Source organism: Vicugna pacos, chromosome 15 (genome assembly GCF_048564905.1).
Source record: "Vicugna pacos chromosome 15, VicPac4, whole genome shotgun sequence".
NCBI lineage: Eukaryota > Metazoa > Chordata > Mammalia > Artiodactyla > Camelidae > Vicugna > Vicugna pacos.
This window is the reverse complement of record NC_133001.1, coordinates 15072090-15091499: the sequence shown is the minus strand read 5'-3', so window position 1 is coordinate 15091499 and position 19410 is coordinate 15072090. Positions and strand designations below refer to the sequence as shown.

At 34.1% G+C, this 19410-nt stretch overlaps 1 protein-coding gene across 3 annotated transcripts in view; it reads right to left on the bottom strand.

Moving 5' to 3' along the window:
* Positions 1-19410, bottom strand: part of WDPCP (WD repeat containing planar cell polarity effector) — a 288075-nt gene that overhangs the window by 116025 nt on the left and 152640 nt on the right. For all 3 annotated transcript variants that reach the window (XM_072937648.1, XM_031675558.2, XM_015237041.3), the window contains exon 13: positions 5433-5496. In XM_072937648.1, the coding sequence (XP_072793749.1) occupies positions 5433-5496 (64 nt within the window). The remainder of the gene's footprint in view (positions 1-5432; positions 5497-19410) is intronic.

Genomic DNA, 19410 nt, shown 5'->3' with positions numbered 1-19410 from the left:
GTACTTCTATTTTTAATCTTTTAAAGAACTTCCATATTGTTTTCCATAATGGCTGTGTCACTTTATAATCCCAGCAACAGTTTACAAGATTCCTTTTTTCCCACATCCTTGCCAATATCTGTAATCTCTTGTCTTTCGTGATAAAAGCCATCCTAACAGGTGTGAAGTGCTATCTCACTGGGTTTTGATTGATATTTTCCAGACAAGTGCTGATTTTGAGCACCTTTTTCTGTACCTGCTGGCCATTTGTATGTCTTTTTTGGAAAAATGTCTCTTAAGGTCCTCTTTTGCATATTTTTAAGATTGGATTACTTGAATTTTTGCTATTGAATTGTCTGAATTCATTATATATTCTGGATATTTATCCCAATCAGATATATGATTTGCAAATATTTTATCCCATTCCATAGATTGCCTTTTCATTTTTTTTAACATTTTTATTGATTTATAGTCATTTTACAATGCTGTGTCAAATTCCAGTGTAGAGCACAATTTTTCAATTATACGTGAACATACATATATTCATTGTTGCATTCTTTTTCACCATAAGCTACCACAAGATCTTGTATATATTTCCCTGTGCTATACAGTATAATCTTGTTTATCTATTCTACACATGCCTATCAGTATCTACAAATTTTGAATTCCCAGTCTGTCCCTTCCCACCCCCCTCCCCCCTGGCAACCACAAGTTTGTATTCTACGTCTATGAGTCTGTTTCTGTTATGTATTTAATGTTTTTTTTTTTTAAAGATTCTACATATGAGCAATCCCATATGGTATTTTTCTTTCTCTTTCTGGCTTACTTCACTTAGAATGACATTCTCCAGGGACATCCATGTTGCTGCAAATGGCATTACGTTGTCATTTTTATGGCCGAATAGTATTCCATTGTATAAGTATACCACATCTTCTTTATCCAGTCATCTGTCAGTGGACATTTAAGCTGTTTCCATGTCTTGGCTACTGTAAATAGTGCTGCTGTGAACATGGGGTGCAGGTGTCTTTTTGAAGTAGGATTTCTTCTAGATATAAGCCCAGGAGTGGGATTACTGGGTCATATGGTAAGTCTATTCCTAGTGCCTTTTCATTTCCTTGATTGTTTCCTTTGCTGGATATAAGCTTTTTGGTTTGATGTAGTAGTCCCATTTATTTACTTTAGCTTTTGTTGCCTATACTTTTGGTGTCGTACCCAAAAAATTACTGCCAAGACCAATGTCAAGGTTTTTTTTCTCAGTGTTTTCTTCTAAAAGTTTTATGGTTTCAGGTATTACATTTAAGTCTATTAAGTCATTCATTTTGAGTTAATTTTTGTGAGTGGTGTGAGGTAATTTTTTTTTTTTAACAGAGGTGCTGGGGATTGAAGGAACCCAGGACCTCGTGAATGCTAAGCATGCACTCTACCATTGAGCTATACCCTCCCATGCCTTGGTGTAAGGTAATTTTGTGAGAGGGCCCAGTTTCATTCTTTTACATGTGGATATCCAGTTTTCTCACCACCATTCACTGAAGAGACTATCCTCTCCCCATTAGTGCTGTTGTCAAAGACTACTTGACTGTGTATGTATGGGTTTACTTCTAGGCTCTCTATTCTGTTTCACTGGTCTGTGTGCCTGCTTTTTTGCCAGTACTACCTGTAAAATGGAATACAATGTAAACATTAAAGTGGTGATATAGATCTATGTTTATTGATATGGAAAACTGCCTCTGTCACACTGTTGAAAGGAAAAAATCTAGTTATAAATAAAAACTTTAGTGTATGTGTATATTTTTATAGAGGTATTTTAAAGGATGTTCATTTCTGAATAAGAAGATTTCAAGTGATTTTCTACTTTGTTCTTTATACTTTATGGTATTTTTATTATATTATTTATTCTCATAATCAAAATATTTTATTTTCATCTAAGGGCTTACTAAATAATTGATTTTGCTTACAAAATATCCTCTCTTTTACATTCATGTAGTTCAGGCCGTTTGAGGTCTTCATTGTTTCTTGCAATTGGCATGCAAAAGCAGTATCTGCTCTGTCTTAATAGTAATGACACATGATATCTGAACAGTATTTCCCAGCTTACAAAGCACTTTCAAAACATTATCTCCACTGAGACTCAAAAATAACCTTATGAGTAGGTAGTGTATTATCTCATTTACATTTTAAAAAACTCCAAAGTTACTGATCTTGAAGGGAACTTATGGCCCAAATTCCATGTACCTAATCATTACACCTTGCTGACTTGGGGTAAGAATAAACCTAAACTGCTTAATACGGTCTGGATGTAGTAAGGAGTACAGTATATTTCTCTAAACTAAGAGGGTTGATGTAGCTGGGAAGCAGAGAGGTGACAATGGAGTGGCCTTAGATGCCATATTAAGGAGTTAGAATTTATGCCAAAGGCAATGAGAAGCTGCTAACAGGTTTTAAGGAGTGAAAATACAAATTATGATTGTTTTGACCGGGGATCTGCAAACTTTTTCTGTGAAGAGCCAGACAGTAAATACTTTAGCCTTTATACAAGCCATATGGTCTCTTGCAGACCCTCAACTCTGCCACTATAGGGTGAAAGCAGTCATATACAGTACATAAACAAATGAGTTTGGCTGTGTTCCAATAACACTTCCTTTATGGACACTGAAATTTGAATCTGAATATCATATTTTTAATATCACATATTTTATGTTTTAATACTACTTTTCTTTAGTTTTTTTTTGCAAAGATGTAAAACTGTAAAAAATTTAAAACTGTAAAAAACTACTTCTGGGCTAGATGTGGCTGATAGGCCATATTTTGCTGACTCCTAGTTCAGACAATGATCACTTAGGCTACTGTGTAAAGCAGACAAAGAGGTGAGTCCTTTCAGGCCCATTTCCTTAGGTCCAGTACCCTCATACTGACTTTTTAATATTCAAGTCCTGTTAATATCATGCTACATGTCCTTCATCTCTCCATCACTGATAGCCACTAATGCAAAAGACTGTTTTCAGGTTAACTGTTACATGTATGTGGTTATCCCTTTGTGTTCAATGTGGTAATATTTTTAGTCTTAAAGGAAGAGATATCTCAGGGATAGAGGATAATTTATAGGTAGGAATAATCCTGTTTGTAAACTTTTAAGTTCAAAGACGTAACATTTCTCAGTATATGGGCTAGACCTATAGATCTCTGGCTAAATAATAATTTAAATAGTAATAACTGAACTATTAGAACACATGATAAATTCTTTAGACAGTTTCAGTGTAGAGTTTCAAATTATAATAGATTCATGAGCTAAAAGGAGCTTTGCTTAAGGCTTAATGCTCTCTTAAGGCTCTTAAGACTTCCTTAAGGCAGACCTTGACCTATAAATAAGGAAAGTTACTTATGAAGAATAAGGATGCAGCATTCTTACTAATGAGTGTTCACTTTTACCAATAAAAAGGAAAATAAAACTATTTCTCTCCTTTCCTTATTTTAGGTTTTTATCTTTTACTCATAAACATCCGTATGGGTTAGGGTTAGAGTTAGGATTAGCTTATCAGTAGAAAAGCTATTTGGATTTAAACTAACAAGGAGACTTCCTTTACATTGCTACTGACTAAACTGAGACTAAACGCTGAAACAGGTATGATTTGAAAAAATGTTTATAAGATGGCTTTGATGATTATGCATTAATTAACATTCAAAGCAGTAGAAATTACAGGGTAATATAATAATACATTGTGAGAGAAACTTTGCTAGACATTAAACACTTACATATTCATCTCTTCTGTTCTTATCTTGGCTAGAAGAAAAGATTGGGACTATAGACATAAAAATTTTTTTTTTAAAATAAAGAAAATTACCTTTTCTGGTAAGTAGTGGCAGACGTGAGAAGGTGAAGATAAAGAGGGAAGTCACTGGGGTGAGAAAATCTAAAAAGTGTTGTAATTAAATTTCTGACAGAGATGTCTGCATGTATAGATTTTGGTGAAAATAACAAAACATTACCTCAATATACTAACATGCCTGCTCAATTTGACATAAAATACAGATGATAAACCAAAAAAAGGTTAAAAATTCTGAAGTAATTAGATCGTTTCATGATCAATGAAAGCACAGTTTAATTCAATGATGCCAAGTTAGAGTTTAAATAACAAATTCATTCCAAAGACAAGTGACCTAATGTCATGAACCCATATTAACATATAACACATCAAAGCTTAATTTAAATTACAAAATGTCTTCATTGTGCAGAAGATTCAGGTAAGAACCTTCCAGAAGTTTTTGTTGTTTTCAAGAAGCTTTTGCTTTATTTCTTTGACAAACAGTGAAACCGCTGTGGAGCAGAATACGCTGGAAAACCAGGGAAAGAACCCCACCTTTGTTTATCTCATCTCACTGTGACACTGTGGTGAAAGAACTAACAAAAGAAGAATCTGATACAGAGCACAAGGATCTGTAAGAAACTGGTGGATTTTACTGTTCTGTAGCTAATAAGTGGAGGACTAAAGTGTATGCAAATTTATATCCTCTTGGATCCACCTTGCACTGTGGTTACTTTAAAAATGCAAGTGACTATATAGATTGTCATTCTAAGTGAAGTAAGCCAGAAAGATCAAGAAAAATACCATATATCACTTACATGTAGAATCTAAAAAAAAGACAAATGAACTTATTTATAAAATAGAAATAGACTCACAAACACAGAAAACAAACTTATGGTTGGGGTGGGGGGAGGGGGTGGGAAGGGATAAACTGGGAGCTTGAGATTTGCAGATACTAATATATATAAAATAGATAACAACAAGTTTATACTGTATAGCACAGGGAACTATATTCAGTGTCTTGTAGTAAAAAGAGTATGAAAATGAATATACGTATGTTCTTGTATGGCTGAAGAATTAGGCTGTACACCAGAAATTGACACACTGTAAACTGACTATATACTTCAATAAATATATATATACTTTTTGTGTTTGTGTGTATATATATATACACACACATACATACACAAAAAAATACAAGTGAGACATTAACAATATGTTACTTCTCAGTAAAATCTAAGGGACAAACTGACCACATTCAAGATCTAGGGAACATGTTTTCCCCTATGTCCTGGTTTCTGAAGCTGTGCTTCTTCAGAAAATGGATTAGAAAGACATTTAAGCTTGTTAGATAGAAAGGTGTCATCCCCTCACATCAAGGTACATGAGTAGAAAAGTCCAAGAATTATAAATTCTTAGCAAACATAAAAAATCCTTTGGGGCCTGGCAAGGAAAAATGTCAACAAGTCAAAAGAGACTAGATGGCTATTGACCAGTTTCATGAAGGCAAAGCTGCAAGCCAAGATGGAATAATGCTTTCCCACCATGTGTCTAAGGCACAAATGACACTAATCCTTTTTAATGGTCACAAAAGCTGACAACTTACTCAGCCTTAGAACTGAAGGCACAAAATCATCTCTGGGAATGACTCACCATGAACAGGTCACGAGCACCAATGTCAACAGCTAACAGAAATGCCTTTTCAAATCGCTGGTACCTATAAGGAAGAAATTTTATATGTTACTTGTGAACAAAATTATATAAAAGGAGAGAGCAGTCTGCTTAATTTACTTTTGTGTTACTGTTTTTGTTCTGATGAGAAAATATTCTCAAACAGCAGGGATTTCGCCTGCTGGGATCTTCCTCATGTGAGGTGCTGTTGTACCTAAGAGGAGCTGAGGCACAGAGCCTGGGGAGGACTTCAGTGTAAGCTTCAGTGATAAACGTAACCAGATGAGGTGCAGCTGAGTGCAGGGAAATGATGGCTTAGGAAATACGTTTCTCATAATTTTTTACTTTATTGTGTTACATAAAAAGTATGGGGCTATGGAGAATAGAGCAGGATAAGAGTAATTAATAAATCATATAATTATACTTTTATGTTTCTTAGGTGAACAATGAGAAGTCAAATGTTGCATTATTACAAAAGTCTAGTATTTGTGAGTTTTGGAAAAAATTCTAAGGTGTTGTAAAATGATAATAATAAATAGTTTCTAAATATTTTTTAGATACTGCTTTTCTACTCTTACCACAATCAAACTGTCTCTCCCTGAGGTGAGAGTGAGGATTTTCTTTGTAAACGTTTAATTTTAGGCTAAGATATATAAGAACAAACTTCAGTTTAATTACATTTATTAGAAACTTTAAAATCTTGAGAGAAAAGAATGTCACAAACATGTAATTTGCACAGGATTTTGGAATGAAAGTTTATTTCTTCTAAATGCTGAGATTTACATAGATATAACTCATTTTTTTCTGACTTGAGAAACAAGCAGATAAACAAGTTGTTCTCTGGTCTCTTATATTGTGAAATATGATGCTATAAAATATAATGAGATTCAAATAAAACTTATGAGAAATATGGAATATTAATTATTAATAATTATAGATTATAAAAGTTTTGTTAGGGAAATAGCAAAAATAATTAAAATTCAAACAAACAAGGGTTATTATTATTTAATATGAGCTGATAGCTCCAGAACCTGAAATACTTTAAAATTTCCATGCTCTGTTTGATGACTGTTGTCCTGTCTCCTCCTTGGCCCTTCTTAATAGTATCTTCAGTTTCTGCCTGAACCCCTTTTAACTGTGGAAGATCAGAGGCAGTTGTGTTTATTTTTTGTTCTAGGAAGCATATTGATTCATTGTATATTCAGTGGAAATGGGATGTAATGAGGAAGAGCAGGGGGGATTAGCAAGCTTTATTACTTGCCCACACATTCACTGCCATTTTACACTTGTTACAACTCTACTGAAACTTTCTAGCAATAGTAATCATCCAGCTCCTAATGATCACACTGAAAGATAAGTTCTTGTGTGTCCTTTTGGTGACATCTGAAGCTATAAACTTCCCCTCCTTGAAATCCTCTTTCCCTGCATTTAGAAATCCATTTTTGCATTTGGAGATTCATTGTTTTTCCCATTTCTTAGATTTCATCGTCTTATTTTCCTTCTTTAGTTCATTTTTCTCTAGCTACTCCATGAAGCTGGCATTCTGTGGTCCTCTTTTATTTATACTCACTCATTCCAGTCTTTCCAGTAACCCTAGCCATTCCTATGGCACTGATAATTGTATCAGTGACACACAGATGTCTAGAATCTAGTTATTTCCTGAGCTCCAAACTTTTATTTCCAGGTATCTCAAATTTAACATGTCTCATATGTCCACTGATGCATCAGTTTGGCAAATATATATATATATGCACACACACACACACATATACACACCCACATACATACATACATACATACATATATATATAAAATAATCTGAAATTGGAAGGAGTGAAATTAAGGGGGACAGATTGGGAGGTACTCTTCTTTCTAGGTGAGACGTAATGATTAACATTATGATAAAATAAAAGAATCGGCATTGGCATCTAGCAATATGATCAATCAAAAATACCAAAGAGAACTCCCAACTAAATTGCTTATAAAATATATGTTAAAGTACAACACAGGATGCTAAAAAAAAAAATAAGGAAATATCCAAGGGTACCAAAATGTCAGTAAAAAATATAACCAACCAACCACAAAGCACTTCAATTGAAACTAGATAGAGCAGAGAGCAAATATGGGCCTTGAGAGGAAGGCAGAACTACTCTGGTCTATCACCTTCAAAAGACTGGCTAAACAAGTCTCAGGGTAAAGGTGCTAAGTCTGAGACTTCTGATTAAGCCAGGGGCTAAAATGTTCCCAGGTCATTAGTGCTCCTAACTTTGGAGGAAACAATTAAAAAAAATTCATATCTGAATTAAAGCACTTTTGATAGAAGCCACCAGGGTGCTCACAATCAAAGATCACCAAATACAAAAGAAAACAAGTCACTGTGATGGAAAATTAGAAAATAAACACAGATTTACTTCTCCAGGGATTTCAGATCATTGAATTATTAAATTTAGAAAATAACATAATTCAGCATAAGATATATAAAGAATTTATGATGGGGAGCTAGGGAGTATAGCTCAGCAGTAAAGTGGTTGGTGTGCACAAGGCCTTGGGTTCAATCCCCAGTCTGTTAAGGGAAAAAAATGAAAATTAATAAATAAATTTTAAAAAATTTACAAAAGAAATAATGATGCAGTGAGAAATAAGCATTCAACAAGATACAATAAAAACTACCAAGTAGAATTTTTAAAGAATAAAATAGAACTTTTAGAAATGAAAAACTGAATTGAAGGTAAATAATAGGCACAAAGAATTAGAGAAGTAAAAGATGCATAAGTAAGGAGTTATAAGTGTTGCACAGAGAGACAAGAGATAAAAATATAGAGAGGTTAAGCAATGCAGAGAGAACATGAAAAAGTCTAACATGTCTAATCAGGGAATTAAGTAAAAGGCTAAGAATTTCCAGAGCTGATAAATGATATGAATCAGTAAACACAAGAGGAACAATATATTAAGCAGGACAAGTCAAAAAGAATCTATAATTAGGCACATTTGTAATGGAAATGCAGAATTCCCACCCCCTTCAAAAATCTTAAGAACTGCCAGAGAGAAGACAGATCACCTACAAAGGATCTGTAAATAACTGACAACAAACCTCTCAATGGCAACAATTGAAGATAGAAGACAGTAGAAACGTTTCTTCAAATTACGGAGAGAAAACATGCATTAATCTTGTAAAATTTAACAGTGGAACTCTCAAAAATGAAAGCAAAATAAAGGCACCTTCAGATACAGAAAAACTGAAAGCATTTACGACCTTCAATAAAGGGAATTCTAGAGAACAAATCTCAGGAAAAAGAAAAATGATCCCAGAAGGAAAGTCTGAGAAGCAAGAAGGAATGGCTTTTAAAAAAAAACAAACAACAAAAAAAACTGGGTAACATACAGGTAGATAAATACACAAATATACATGCACACAAACATACACAAACGTTTTAATATTCAGATCAGAAAATATTAATTGTCAAAATCATGCAAATCAGAACGGAGTCAACATGCTAAAGTCTTTGGCTTTTTACACTGCTGAAAATATTAATGTTTGATTTTGGTAACTATGCATAGGCAAATTTCAGTAGTAACCATTAAAAGATTATAGATTGCTTAAACAGTACTACAGGTAGAGTAGGGGATGAGGGTGAGAGAACTGGAGAAAAAATTCAAGAAGTATTTAAAAAAACAAAAAACAAAGGAACATAGGAAAATGGGACAGACAGAAAGCACAAAGGAAGATAGCAACAGCTCTTATAAAAATAATCATGTAAACGGACTAAACTTCCCAGTTTAAAGACAGATTCAGACCGGAAAGGTAAAATCCAGTTATATATTATTTATAAAAGCCACATCTAAATCACAAAGACAAAGAAGGTTAAAAGTAAAAGGCTAGAAAAAAATATATCAAACACTAATAAAAATTAATCTTAGGATATTTTTAAAGAAAATGTAAAACTTTGGAAAAAAGTTCAGCAGTTTCTTTAAACATTAAACACGGACATATTATTACACTCAATTCCACAGCAATTCCTAGAAATGAAACATCCCACAGAATGAATTACATACACATATTCACAGGGACATTATTCATAATAGCTTAAAAGTAAAAACAGTCCTAAAGACAATTAACTGATGAATGAATGAACATGATATATCCAAACAGAATAACTTTCAGCAATAAATAGAAATGAAGTATTGAGACATAGTGGAACACAGATGAACTAAAAAAAATTATGTTAATAGTGAAAGAAGCAACATACCATACATTGTATGGTTCTATTTATATGAAATGTCCGCAAAAGACAAATCTACAGAGACAAAGTACATTAGTGGTTGAGTAGGGTTGGGAACAGGGAGTGACGGCAAATGGGCATGAGGGATCTTCTTAGGATGAAGATGTTTTAAAATTAGATCAAAGTAATGATTTACAAATCTGCAAATTTACTAAAAATCATTAAATTGTAGACTTAAATGAATAAATTTTATGGTAGATAAACCTTAATAAAGCTATCTTTTAAAAAAGCTAAGGTGGCTACATAACCAGATAAATGGTTTTTTAGAAAAAAATTATTAGAGATAGGAAGGGTAAGAACAAAACAGTCAAAGTTTCAAGTCTCCAGGAAGATGCAGAGATTCTAAAATTGGATGCATTTAATAAAAGACTAAAAAATATACAGAGCAAAATTCTGACAGAATTAAAATAAATGAGCCCACCAACAAAGAGGGAAATTTCAAAAGTTATCTCAGACTTTTTTGCTAAACCAAGCAGTAAGAAAAATTAGTAAAGAAAGAGAAGTCTTAAATAACATAGTTAAAAAACTGGATTTATTGGATATATAGAACTTTTCACTAAAAAATTAGCAAATACACATCTTTCTTAAACACATGGAATCCTTACAAAATTATATCATGTGGTAAGTAAAAAACTACATCTCAATAAATTCTAAGGAGTATATATATAACGAATATGTTAACAGTGCAGTTTTTGACAAAAAGATAAGCAATAAATCCATATGCATTTAGAAATTAAAGTCACTAGTCAAAGGAAAATCATAATATAAATTTTAAAATACTTAGAAATAAATGAAAAACTTGAGCAAACAAGACACTTGAATGTATATTCATAGCTTTAAGTGCTTATATTAGAAAAGAAGGTTAAAAACTGATGAGCTAAATATCCCACTTAATAATTTAGAAAAACTAGTAGAATAATCTCAAGAAAACAGTCGAATAACATGTTCGACGTACTGGGCTAAAAGACCACACACAAAGAGTTGAAAGAATTAGCTAGCATGTACCAACAAGAACAGGGAGTTGGAATGGAACGCTGGATAAATAAGAATTCATTTCTGTGGGAGACATTTTTTCAGGACACTGAATCAATATCCTATCAAGGATCCAAAAGAATGCTTTAAATTGCTTCTGGAATTGCTCTTAGAAGCCTGAGAAAAAACATGGCCAGTGAAAATGCTGAGTGCCACAGCAAACAGTACAAGAAGAAATAAAGTGGTTAGTAGAAGGAGAGGATGAGTATTTTTGCAGCCACAAGATGAGCTGCAGCGAGAGTGGATGCAGTTTATCTCAATAACCTCCTATTTTGTCCCCAATTTCCATGGAGTAGCTGCTCTCTGAACCTATGTGGGATAGCCAAAGAGTAGACAGTGGTAATCACCAGAATTCACCTCTCAGATCTCTGAACTTCAGGGAAAAAAATATACCAACAGCTGTAGCTGATATGTTCTGAAATTCATCACTGCATCTACATTGAGGCTAACAGTCCCCACAGCCAATAAATGACACAGTAGGGATTTCTGGGAGACATCGACATGTCATTGTCCTTTGCCCAGCCTCATGAAGTCTGTGCATGCACAGCTTAGTGTTCAGCCAAACACTCAAGGTGATCCTTATGTAGATTTCTGGGGCTCTTTCTCTGCACAACACCTGCTTCTCTGGCAAATTCCAGCTGTCTTATCTTCCCTGAACTCTGACCAAGTCAACAAAGTGCCATGTTCTGCTTGAGTTTCCCCTCCTTGCTCTCTGGTGTAAAAAATGCCTCCTATCACGAAATTGGGAGACTGTAAGACTGACATTGTTTGTCATTCTCAGGGATGACTGCCCACACTTTCAATCATTCCATCTCTAAAAATAAATTTTAAGTGTATTTTGTTCAGTTTAATAGTTGTCTGTGGTGATAGGCCAGCCTGTTACCAGTTAATCATCATAGCCGACAACAGCAGGTCTCAGAAAAAGTATCTTCAGTAAATATTAAAACCCCATCAACACCACCAAGGGTAACAATAGTAACAGCAATTATCATTGATTGAGGACTCTGTACTAGTTACTATTCTAAATACTATATATATATTAGTCCATGTAATCCTCACAGCATCCCTATCAGGTTGGTATTCTTATTATCCCCATTTTAACCAATGAGAAAACTCAAGCACAGAGACATTAAGTAAAGGCTGTCAGATAAAATATAGAACATTCAGTTAATATGAGTTTCAGATAGGTAATGAATAATTCTTTTGTATAAGTATACCCGATGCAATATTTGGGGCATATGTATACAAGCATACCTTATTTTATTGTGCTTATTAGATATTGCATTTTTTTAAACAAACTCAAGGTTTGTGGCAACCCTGTATCAAGCAAGTCTATTGGTGCCATTTTTCTAACAACATTATTTTTAATTAAAGGTATGGACATTATTTTTAAGATACAATTATACTGCACACTTAACAGACTACTATATAGTATAACTTTTATATCCACTGGGAAACCAAAAAAATTGTGTGACTCACTTTGTGATATTTGCTTTATTGCAGTGGTCTGGAACTGAACCCCACAAAACCTCCATGGTATGCCTGTACTAGAAAATTATTTATTATGTGAACTTCAAATTTAATGAGACATTGTTTACTTTTATTTGCTAAATAAATCTGACAACCCTACACTTGCTCAAGGTCCCATAGCTACTCACTCGTGCAGCAGAACTTGAAACCCAGGGAGCCTGCCTCCAAAACTTGAATCCTCTACCACAATGCTCCTCTAATCCCACTAGAAAAGAATGAATTATGTGCTGTAGGCATATAGTCCTTCTTCTTCACTATGTCTCTGGTCCTTAGGTTTTCTGAATTCAAGATCAGAAATGCCATGTTGAATTCATTAAAAAGGAATGATCAAAGTTGTTTTAGCTATTCACCGTCTTTGTGTTTCCATACAAATTTTAAAAATTTTTGTTCTAGTTCTGTGAAAGATGCTATTGGTAATTTGATAGGGATTGCATTGAATCTGTAAGTTGGCCTTGGGTAGTATGGTCATTTTAATAATATTGAGTCTTCTAATCCAAGAACACAGTATATCTTTCCATTGTTTGTGTCATCTTCGGTGTCTTTCATCAGTGTCATAAAGTTTTTGGGGTACAACTCTTTTGCCTCCTTAGGTTGGTTTATTACCAGGTATTTTTTTTTTTGATGCAGTGGTAAATGGGATTGTTTCCTTAATTTCTTTTTCTGACAGTTCATGGTTAGTGTATAGAAATGCAACAGAAACTTTACTGAATTAATTGGTGGGCTCTGGTAGTTTTCTGATACAGTCTTAAGGATTTTTTAAGTATAATATCATGTCATCTGCAAACAGTGAAATTTGCAGACAGTTTTACTTCTACTTTTTCAATTTGGATTCATTTATTTTTCTTCTCAGATTGCTATGGCAAAACTATGTTGAATATAAGTGGTGAGAGTAGGCATCCTTGTCTTGTTCTTGATGTTAGAGGAAATGCTTTCAGCTTTTCACTGTTGAGTATGATGTTAGCTGTGGGTTTGTCATATATGGACTTTATTATGTTGAGGTATGTTCCATCTGTGCTCACTTTCTGGAGAGTTTTTATCATAAATGGATGTTGAATTTTATCAAATGTTTTTTTTCAGCATCTGTTGAGATGATGATATGGTTTTTATTCTTAAATTTGTTAATGTGGTGTATCACACTGACTGATTTGCAGATATTGAAAAATCCCTGCATCCCTGGGATAAATCCCATTTGATCATGATGAATGACCCTTTTAACGTATTGTTGGATTTGGTTTGCTAGCATTTTATTGAGAGTTTTTGCATCTGTGTTCATCAGTGATATTGGTCTAATTTTCAGGCCATCTGCCCAATCAAAAAAATGGACAGAAGATCTAAATAGACGTTCTCCAAAGAAGATGTACAGATGGCCAACAGACACATGAAAAGATGCTCAATATCTGTGATTATTAGAGAGATGCAAATGAAAACTTACCTCACCAGTCAGAATGGCCATGATTAAGAAGTCTACAAATAATAAATGCTGGAGAGGATGTGGAGAAAAGGGAACCCTCCTACACTGTTGTTGGGAATGTAAATTGGTGCAGCCACTATGGAGAATAGTGTGAGGGTTCCTTGAAAAATGAAAATTAGAGTTACTGCATTATCCAGCAATCCCACTCCTGGGCATATATCCAGAGAAGAATAATTTGAAAAGATGCATACACCCCAATGTTCATAGCAGCACTATCCACAGTAGTCAAGATATGGAAACAACCTAAATGTCCATCTACAGATAAATGGATAAAAGATATGTATATGTACATACACACAAACACACTGGAATATTGTATTCCAGCCATAAAAAAGAATGAAATAATACATTTTCAGCAACATGGATGGACCTAGAGATCATCATATTAAGTGAAGTCAGAGAAAGACAAATATCACATGATATCTCTTATATGTGGAATCTAAGAAAAAATGATACTAATGAACTTATTTATAAACCAGAAACAGACTCACAGACATTGAAAACAACCTAATGGTTATCAAAGGGGAAAAGGAGTGGAAGGATAAATTAGGAGTTTGGGATTAACATACATACACTACTATGTATAAAACAGATAATAAGGACCTACTATATGGCACATGGAACTATATTCAATATCTTGTAATAACCTATACTGGAAAAGAATCTGAAAAAGTATATGTACACATATATATAAATGAATCAGTGCTGTACACCTGAAACTAGCACAACACTAAATCAACTATATGTCAATAATTTTTTTAAATAAAATTGCTTTGCAGTTGGGAAAAAAGGAATCAAAGAGCTTCCATGTTTAACTTTATACCACAGAAGAAACAAACCAGCTCCTTCTTTGGCTTTTATAGGATGTTAGGGTCCCTACATTCCATCATTTTGAACCCTACAAATTTTAAAATTAGTATCATTCAAAAGTTAACATGAACTACACTGTCAACTATAAGTACATTCACTTTTATAGGGTGCTTATAACTATAGGGTGCAGAGCCCTCATCAACAGAATTAATGCCCTTATAAAAGAGTCCTTAGAGAGATTCCTAAACCCTTTCCATGTGAGGACACAGAGAGAAGGTGCTGGCTGTGAACATGGACGAAGGTCCTCACCAGATCGTGACCATGCTAGTGCCTTGATCTTGGATTTTCCAACTTCCAGAACTATGAGAAATGAATTTCTGTTGTTTATAAGCCACTCTGTGGAATTTTCTTAAAACAAAAGCCCTTTTCCTTGCTCCTAGTAAGACTAGGGTCACACATACAGGGATGACATTCTCCAATCTGAGGATGTTAGCTCTGTGTCTTGGAAGCTTGTGTTCATTCCTTACAAATAAGGTGACTCTGACATGAATTTACCGACTCCTGCTATGTCCTAGTTGGTATCTAATAGTTATACCAATGAAAAACTAGTACTGCACTAGCTCTTTTTAATAAAAATTAGCAAAGTACTTTTTAAAAATCACGGATGTATTTGCATTCATTTGCTATTTCAGTCCTGCTATTTTCCATGATTTTTAAAATAAGCAATCATAATTTTTATTTGTAGAATACCTTACAGATGTAAAAGTTTTCTGGTAGCTGCTTTATTGGATACAACAATTCCAAGAGATAAGAGAGGCAGGTGATTTCATTCCCCATTTTACAGACAGAGAACTTGTCACTTATTAGTCTTTGGTAGAACTGGGGTGACTCCAGTTCTCCAACTCACCAATCAGATGCTTAGATATAATTCAGAGGAAGTCAGATTCTTCTCTGCTTTGCATGTTACAACCCATTAAAAAAATCTCCCAAATTCTATACAGTTTACCTCAGTCTCCACTTCCCATTAGGCCTGGAGATACTCTGCCCCTTGAGAAAAGCCTTTGTTCCTAGGGGTACTTAGCTTTGACATATTCCTCTTTGGAGCCTTTTTCTCTCTTACTTAACCTTCTTCTTCATTCTTCCTAATCTCTCTCTCTGTATCTGTAACTTTCTGCCCCAATATTCTCTCTCTATTCCCTCTCTTCTTCCCTTTCTTTCTCCACTTCCTCCCCTCCCCATCTCTTATGTTAACTATCACCCCAATGTTTGGATCTTAGCATTATCCAACCATATCATTCTGGTTTCTGCATGTACATTTAAGCATCTGCAATGTCACCTAATAGTCTCGTAATATTTCTCTCATGCTTACAAAGTATAAACTTGTATTTCCAAAGCACATCTATAAACTTTTTATTTATTTTTGCAGGGGGATTAAGTTTGTTTACTTTTTAACGGTGGTACTGGGGGCTGAATCCAGGACCTTGTGCATGCTAAGCATGTGTTCTACCAGTGAGCTGTATCCTCCCCCAAAGTTTTAAAAGTTTGTTTTCAAATAATCCAATTAGAAAACAGACAAAGGACATGAAAAGATATTTCAGCACAGGATATACAGATGGAAAATAAACATATGAAAAGATCCTCAGCATCATTAGTCATCAGGAAAATGCAAATAAAAACCACAATGAAACATCACTACACATCTACTATAATAGTTAAATAAAAAACAGTGACAGTGTTGGCAAGGATTATGAGAAAATGGAATTCTGACACATAGCTGGTAGGAATGCAAAATGACACAGCAACTCTAAAAACAGTGTGGCAGCTTCCTATGGAACTAAACACACACAGTCTATAGCGTATGGCTCAGCAAGCACTCCTGAGCATTTATCATACAGAAGTGAAAATTCACATCTACACAAAAATCTGTACATGAATGTTCATAAAAGCTTTATTTGTAATAGCCCTACCTGGAAAAAAACCAAAATGCCTCTTGATAGGTAAATTCCAGAATTTCTTAAATTGTACTTTAAAGAATAACATTTCTTAGGAGAGTCAGATTTGCAGCTTTATAAATACGTTAAAAAGTAGTGCCCATTTAAACATTTCTAAGAAAAAAATTTCCCCAAAACAAACTTTAGTTTTTCATTAGACTAAAGGCCAAATAATGGAAGCCTGTGTCTTGGTTAGTGGTTGTTAAGGAGATTTAAGCACTTGATATCATATGGTTAGAGTCACAACTGTTAGAATGACATTAGTGAACAAAAGGTACTCAAGAAAACTGGTTTTACTCTCTTGCCCAAACCCTTATAGACTTAAAAAAATTTTTTTTTCTAAATACTTTCCATTTTTTCCAACATGAAAAATTCTTGAATTGCCACAATGCCTTTATGCCAGACATAAGATTTGGTTGTTTTTAACTATGAACTTAATACACAAACATCTTCCCCTTTTCAAAATTCAAACAATGCAGATGAAGCAAAAATCCCCTCTGAACCACCTTCAATTTCCAAGCCAACGTATAAACAGAGGTGAACACTTCTATTGCTATGGATTTGTCTTCTCATATCTTTCACTGTGCCTTTCTTTAATAGTAAATATCAAAATAAATGGCTTAAAAACACAGTTTTAACAAGGGTTTCCCTTAGACATCTATATCCAGTGAGTAATCTCTGATATTCTTTCCTCTCAAGGAACACCTTTGTTTTATTAACCTCTTACTACTTAGCTGCTTCTTAATTGTCTGTTTATCTCTGAATACAGACACAGTGGAGCATTCTCAGCAAAGCGCTTCAGGCTAAAAACAGATGTTAATTAAAAATGCTGATAACAAACCATGGCACCTGTTGTTTCACACTTCTTTTGCCCAAGCCCGAGTCTGCCAAATTGCATCCTTTATTTCAATAATTCTCTGCAGCTTTTCTTCCATTCCAGCCGTAGGTCTTTCACTGTACTGATCATTTAGGCTTAACAGGAAAGCCATGTTCTACTTAGCAGACTTATCAGGACAACTACACACACAGTCAGCTCAGAGAACCCAATGTCACAGCTCTCAGTAAGAATGAACTGCATTCTAATGATGCCTGTCAATTGTCCAGATGTGATATCTCAACAGTTTTAACTCTAGGGACAGGAACTTAGTTAATCATTTAAATATATGTACCTCTTCTCTCTTGCAGATCTCAGTAGAGAGTTTTCATGGCAGGATAAGATGGAAGAAAGGAAGAAATCACATTTAGCTTTGAGAAAGACCAGGTCAGAATTCATAGTGACCTTAATCACCTAGACATGTAGTCAGAAGAGATTAAAGTTCTTGAAGAGTAACTACAGGAAAGTCACTGAAAAGGAAATAAACTATATAAAAGTGATAAGATGGGGAAGGAGACTATGTCAGATTTACATAGTGGCTCATATAAAGTAATAAAGCCTAAACAATGTAATACTGGCCAAAACAGCTAAGTGAGGTAATAAACATATAAATTGGAGTATACTGAAACTGATCACTAATTATTGGCCCTAAATTATACTAAGCATGGGGTTACAGCCTCAACAGATTAAACAAGATAGAGCTTTGAGCTCTGTTCTGCACTCCCAGCATAGTGGGTGGCAGAAAGTAAAGAAATATTTGTTGACTGAATGAATGGTTTTATCAAAAACTAAAGAAAAATTTGGAGAAGATTCTGCCTACACTGTTCTTAGTGGTGAAAGACTGAATGTTCTCCTGTAATACTGGGAATAAGAGACAGATATCCACCTAACCACTCCTTTTCAGAAAAGTGCTGAAAGTTCTAGCCAGTGCAGTAGGAGAAGAAAGGGAAATAAAAGGGAATCTGCAAAATATCTCCTAAAAATCAGTAACTGAATTCATCAAGACCACAGAATCAATCACCATAGAAATACCAATTGTATTTCTATATATAATAACAATGAACATGTGGACAATGAAATTAAAAATACAATACCACTTATAGTCTTTCAGGAAATATACTTACATGTAAGTCTAACAAAATTGTATACAATTTGTATGCTGAAAAGTACAAAATGCTGGTGAAAAAAATCAAAGACCTAAATAAATGGAGAGACATACCATATTTGTGGATTGGAAATTCAACATAGTAAAGATGCCAATTCTCCCAATATTTATATAAATAAGTAAAGCACAATTCCTATCAAAATCAAAGCAAGATATTTTGAGGATTTAGAAACGATCATGCTAAAATTTATATGGAAAGACAAAGGAATTAAAATAGCAAAATATTTCGAAGAAAAAATTAAAATGAGAGAAAGCAGCCTACCTGATTTCAAGACTCATATTGTTACAGTAATCAAGACTCTGTAGTATTGACAGAAGGACAGATATATATGTCAATGGAATAAAATAGAGAAACCAGATATAGGCCCACACAGATATGCCCAACTGATTTTGACAAAGGTGCAAAAGCAATGCAATGGAGGAAGGATGATCTTTTCAATAAATGGTGCTGGAACAACTGAGTATCAGAGGGAAAAAAGAGAACCTTACCCCAATTCTCTCATTTATGCAGAAATTGATTCAAAATAGATTATGGTCTTAAAAAATGTAAAAATGTAACACTGTACAATTTTTAGACAAAAAGATAAGACTAAGTCTTTAGTATATGGAACTAGGCAAAGACATAGACTTAATGCCTAAAGTACTATTAATAAAAGAAAAAAATCGATCTATGGATTTTATCACAATTAATCATTTTCACTCTGCCAAACAGCCTGATAAGAGGATAGAAAGACAAGCTACAGACTGGGAGAAAATACTTGGAAACCACATATCTGACAAAGGGTAAGTATCAGAATAAAGAACTCT